We start from the raw sequence: 6,011 nt of genomic DNA, 5'->3' as shown, positions 1-6,011 counted from the left end.
GAGAGGCAATAGAAGAAAAAAAATGTCAAAAGAGTATATTAACTAGGAAAAAAAAAAAAACCTGACCAATGCAAGAAAAAAATGTACAGTACATCAGGACTATACTGATGTTTATATTTCCATACATAAAATGGAAAGTTCATTTGCCTTTCCATCTTGCAAAACCAGATAATATTGTAAGTATGGAATTTTGAGAGAAAAAGGAATAATCAGCAGGCAAAAGGAAACTAACCCAGACAAGTGGCTTCCAAGTTTTGAGGCAGGGTTGGCTATGGCCTTTCTGCTTTTTTTAGGTCTGCACAAATTTGTGACAGTGCTGGGTCCAGTGACCTCCAGAGGTCCAATCTCATTTAGCTCCACCTGGCCATTACTCCTATTGCTGGGAGGGAGAAAATCTTAAGAATCATCAAGAGGGTCAGATACATAATTGAGTCTTGGGGAGAAGAGTTTGGGAACCATTGGTATAGAATATCAGTTATTTTTTTTCCCCCAAGAATGCTTGGTTGAGATAATCCCTAGGCCTGAAGTAGTAAGCAGTCTTGTACCTGGTTCTGTGAATTGGTCCCTCTTTGGAGGGATTCAAATGGAGTGTCTTCACCTGCATTAAGCAGGTCTGCATTTATACTCTTAAATTGTTCCCCAGTAGCTAACTCAACTAATGTGTTAGGATTTTCAGTAGGCATAACTGGATCCTCATCAAATGGTCCTTGCCTTCCATTGCCAGATGGAGTGCCAGTGCTGGAATAGTGATGCTTTGCCAATTTGGAGCCGAAGCATGGTAACTGCAGTACGCCAGATGGTCTTTGCTGCTGCCGCTCATGCTCATTTCCTTGGACTTCACTTTGGATGCCTTCTGGATTGGCACTTTCGTCAGGTGTACCTATAACAAGTTGCTCAGGAGTAAGGTCAACATTTCTTTCATTGAGCTGGTTGCCTTCAAAAATTTGTTCCAGAACATTGTTCCCATCTCTTCCAAGATCGCTTTTGAGACAAGGTGTATTTTTTGATTGGAGGGAACTGGCTTCAGGAAAGGGCATAATTCCGCTTTGGCCCACTGGGTCCTTTATAGAACATGGTGTGTTCCTCCTCAGAGGGGACACATCATCTCTAAAAGGACTTGGGTTTTGGTTTTCCCCAGGCACTCTCTTCTCGGAACTGTTTCTTTGACCAGGTAGGATGCTTGCTGGGGAGATGATATAGCTTGCATGCTTGGTTTGACTATCTTCTGTATACCGAGGGCTGGTGTCTTGGTTCTCCCCTGGTGCAAGATCATAAGATGGAGTGTAGTCTTGTAGAGCCAGTGGATCGTCCTTGGGCCCTGTGGAACCCCCAGCACAGCAGGAACCTCTGTGCCTTATGTGAAATAAATGTGCTTCTTTTTGACCTGATGGGTAACTTTGAGGAATTACTTCTGGGAAAGCTAAATGCTCTCTCTCTGGTGAATTTAACCTAGTAATTTGCATGTCATAGTTCAAATTCTCACCTTCATGCCATGTTGGATTCTTCTGAAGCCCAGCTGGGGAGTTACTGGGATAGGGCTGGTTCTCTTTTTGGTCTGGTGCACTGGCTGGGCCTTTGTGTAAGTTTGTTGTCTGATCCCAGAAATTTCTGTTAAAATATGGCCTTATTTCTTTCTGACCTTGGGCTTGAATCCAGGAGTTCCAGGAAGGAAAGAGAGTGCTTTCCTCTTGTCCAACAGCATTATTAGTGTAATAGCCCTTGCTCTCTTCAGGTGGTGATACAGTAGGAGCTGTAGCATATGATGGAAAATTCCCATCCGGGCTCCAGGGATAAAATTCACTATAAGGAAAATCTTCCCTGGGTTTTGATGGATTATCTAAGGAATAGGGAAGATATTCCTTTGGTTGGTTTGAGTTATATTGCTCACCTTCATAGTGCCTAACTGTTGGGCCTCCATTAAAGCTCAACTCTTCCTCACCCCATCTATTTTGTCCTGGGAAAAGTTTATTTCCAGTTGGATCAATTGGGCCTTCTTCAATATAAGGGACTGTCTTTTTCTGATCTGGAGTATTTGTGGGGTACAGTGGATTTTCTGGTTGCCCCATTGTATTGGGAGAATCATCTCTCGCATTCCATGTATTGCTTGTAAGGTATGGTGAATTTTCTCTGGGATCATAGGGGTTATACTCAGGGTAGAAAACACTTCCTCTAGAGCCATGGGAAGGATGAGGTGAATGTACTTCCTGCCTCCCAGGATCTTCTTTGAAAGGTGGAGAGATTTCTTGGTGGTTCCAAGTATTTCTTCCAGTGGGAAAATGTTCTCCTGTGGGAGAAGGGATTTCCTCAGGGTATACAGGCTGATATCTACTGTGCTTTAATGCTGGCTGCTTAGTTTCTGATTCATATGGGATTCTTCTTGGCTCTAAAGCAATCCCTTTGGGCAAATTCTGGCTTTGGGTTTGTCCATCAGAATTTGGAACTCTTCTGAAATATCCTCTTGGATAATAAGAGTGTTCACGTTGATCAATAGAATTAAAATTTGGGACTTGGATGTTACCCTCAGGGCGAGGCAGTTTATAATTTGATTTATTAACTCCGTAATGTTGAGAGTTTCTCAAGGGACTGATTGGATCCTTTGTAGGAATGGCTATTCTTTCTTTTTGACCTACCAGCTTCTCCCTTGGATTTTGGATTTTTTCATCATTGCTACCAGTAGTAGGTTTGGGACTAACTGGGGCAACACTGGTTCCCGTAGGGTTTTTACTTGGCCCCTCAGGCTTTCTTCTGGAATTTGCTGGATTTCCTGCATAACTGGGATAATTGCCTCTCAGAGTGAAATAATAACCTTTGCGATAAGTTGGATTTCCTGGCTGAGCTGCTTGTCTACCTTCCAAAGTAAAGGAGTTCCATACAAGTCCCCTTTGAACTTGATTTCGGTAAAAAGGCCCATACTGTCCATGCCCAATGACAGTACTAGTGGGATGCCACTCTCTTCCTGAAGGAAAATTTCGGATGTTAGGATTTGGATAATTTTCATGAATATTTGGTTGACTTGGTCTCTGTGGGATTTGACTTCCCGGTACTCCCTGGCCTGAAGCATTAGCTGCAGGGGACTGGGTGACCCCATTCTGAGTGGTAGGGCTATTCCCTGTGTTCGGCCCAGGGGTACCATTTCCTGTTGGGCTGGTGTCATTTCTGCCCTGAGTCCCTCTAGGATTTGGTTGGGTAGAATTAGTCTCAGTAACTGTTGCATTAGCTGTGGGTTCGGCGGCTGGACTCTCTGCTTTAGGAGGATCTTCTTCTTTGGGTTTTTCAAAATCTTGTTCAAACATCTCTTCTGAGTAATAAGGAGGGCGACCCCCAAAGCCATGAAATCCAAAATATCCAAAGTAAGGATTCTGTAGGGAAGAAGATGGAAGTGAATAATTACTTTTTGTTTCTCACCAGAGTGTTGTTTTGAATTTTTCAGTGTAATAGGGAGCTCTTATCAGCCACATGTTTCTTTAACACCATTGGCTGTGCTTTCTTTCTTGAAATTTTATTCCTCCTTACTTTCTATGACACTACTGCCTTCTGGTTCTCTCTTCTGGCACTCTTTCTGACCACTACTCCTCAGCTTTCTCTTAGGCCTACATCCTAAATCTGAGGGGTTTTGTTTGTTTTTGTTTGTTTTTTTTTTGATTCTATCCTCTATCTTCCTTATTTTTCTGCTCTCATTTTACATACCTTCCTTAAGCAATCTACTGCATGTCAATGTTTTCAATATGAATACGTGCTGATGACTCTCAAGAGCATAACTCTGGCCCATGACACTCTCCTGAGGTTGGACTGCTGCATTAGAGATCTCATGAGTGCCTCCAACTAAATGCACCCAGAACAGTGCTCATCTCTTCCCAAACCTTCTTCTCTAATATTCTATACCTAAGCAGCTGTCTACACAGTTTCCCGTTACTGCTTTCTCCCTTATTTCCCCAGAAAATTAGTGACCAAGTCCTATGAAATCTAAACTTTCATCCTTCTCTTCTCTTCCTTTATCCCTGGTACCCCTGAACTATTGCAATAGTTTTCTTACTGGCAATGTAGCATGATGCAAAATACTGGGGCTTTTGACAGATGTGGGTTAAAATCCTGGTTCTGCAGTGTTAGTAGTATGATGCTGTGCTAAACTTGGTTTATTCACACAAATGAATATGGAGTGAATAAAATAATATCTACGTCATAGATTGTCCTGAGCGTCAAATGAGGTGCCATATGTAAAGCTCAGTGCCTGGTACATAGTAAGTGCCTAGTAGTGTTCTATATTAATAATAATAATAATTTTTTTATAACCATCTGGGCCATAGCTATTATATTCAGCCTCATTTCCTCCCCCTGGTACTTAACGCAGTTGCAAATCACAACTACTATTAGTTTTTTGAGTTCTCTATTGTCTTTGTTTCAGTGCCTTTGTACATGGCTTCTTCATATCGAACCTTCTCCCATCTACACATTTATCCCTTCTGGCACATTTATCCCTGGGCTTGACTTCTACCTTCTGTGTCCTGACTTCCATGAGCAGAATTAGGCTCTACTCCCAGGTGTCCACAGCAGTACAGAGTTCTGTCAGAACAGTCATCCCACTGAATTTCAGTTGCCTCTTTTACTTGGATTCTCCCACTTGATTCTCCCATGTGAAGTTTTTGAATAAAAACATTATGCTTTTCATAAGAAGACTAAGTTTCTGGGTCCAGTTTATCCACTAACTCAGTAGATGAAATTGAATAGTCATTTATCTTCCCTGGGCTTCAACTTATTTGTACACTGAGAGTGTTAGATGATCACTTAATTCTCTTCTAAGGATAATAGTCCGAGATGCTATTACTTCCCTCCCTTTTTATCACTATCTAGAGTCCACCATAAATCTTGAAAGAAGCCTATTTGCTTTCTTAGTGAGCAAGACAGAAAGAGAGAGAGAGAGAGAGATTTTTAATACATGTAGAGGAGAAATGACATATCACATTTTATTTTAGGTCACTGGATTGATTTGGTTCACTTATTTTTTAATCTTGGGAGCTTGAGCTTCAGGTTTATGTGTTGAATTTTAATTTTCTTATTAGATGTGGATCAAAAAGCAGAGACTAATGGACTATAATTCCTAATGGGGAGGGTAGCTTTGCTTGTACTTACCCCCCCCTCTTCATTGCTGATTGGTGGGCGTCCATAACCTGGTGGTGGTACCCTCTGAAAGGTAGGAAAACACAGTGACCAAAGGGAAAATCACTTTCTATGTTGCCTTTTGTTTGTAAGACTCAAGGTCTTAAAATAGCCCAAGTTAGCAATTGCGTATTATTGCTGTGAGCTTTTAGCTTCTGAGTCATTAGCTCTTACAGTCTAGCTATTGAGATTTATGATCTATCACTGAATATGAGCAAATACAGAGGCTTCAGTTGGATCCTAAATTATTTTACTCAAAATACCCTGTATGGCTGCATCTGCTAGCAATCACCCCACCTCACCATATCCAACACTCACCCCTCCCACCACACACACATACAGAGGGAGGAGAGAGAGAATTTTGAGTTCTATTAGGATCCAAACATCCATATTAGAACATCTAATAATAGAGATTATATAATGATGTTATTTTTAGGATGTTAGCTTCACATTTAGGGGGACAAACTGACAATCCTTTCCGATTATTACTATAATTTTTTTATTTGACCAAGGTTAATTTTCCTAATCAAACTTGGAGGCTGAGTTTCTGCTCAGGTGGGAGGATTTAGCAAAGTGTTTCAGGTCCTACACGCTTTCAAGAAGTTCTCCGTAGGTGAAATCGATAGTTACTTCAGCAGGAGAATCATGTTTTTCTGCTTTTTAAATGTTTACTTGGTACTGCCTTAATTTCCTTAGTTCAGTATAGCCAGTACAAGAAACTCATTCTTTTAAGGAAAAAAAAAGTAAGAAACTTACTCTTTGAAATGAGTTGTTCCTTGTTGGTAAGAAGGCTTCTTGGTTATAGAATTGTAGACAAGAAAAACCCATGTCATAGCTAAATGTACAGTCATCAAATG

The 6,011-nt window shown here is 41.0% G+C and overlaps 1 protein-coding gene across 1 annotated transcript; it reads right to left on the bottom strand.

The window, feature by feature from the left end:
• Positions 1 to 215: 215 nt before the first annotated feature.
• Positions 216 to 5,192, bottom strand: ENAM (enamelin). The gene is made up of 2 exons (XM_063108258.1): positions 5,128 to 5,192; positions 216 to 3,359 (listed from the first exon to the last, which is right to left on the bottom strand). Exon 2 carries the CDS (start codon positions 3,291 to 3,293, stop codon positions 516 to 518), a length of 2,778 nt encoding a protein of 925 aa, XP_062964328.1. The 5' UTR covers positions 3,294 to 3,359; positions 5,128 to 5,192; the 3' UTR covers positions 216 to 515.
• Positions 5,193 to 6,011: the final 819 nt, after the last annotated feature.

This window comes from Cynocephalus volans, chromosome 9 (genome assembly GCF_027409185.1).
Source record: "Cynocephalus volans isolate mCynVol1 chromosome 9, mCynVol1.pri, whole genome shotgun sequence".
Taxonomy (NCBI): Eukaryota; Metazoa; Chordata; class Mammalia; order Dermoptera; family Cynocephalidae; genus Cynocephalus; species Cynocephalus volans.
This window is presented reverse-complemented; position numbering and strand designations above follow the sequence as displayed.

Bases quoted from the DNA above. Each gene is read 5' to 3' on its own strand.
- ENAM (XM_063108258.1), bottom strand. From the start codon at position 3,293: ATGTTTGAACAAGATTTTGAAAAACCCAAAGAAGAAGATCCTCCTAAA.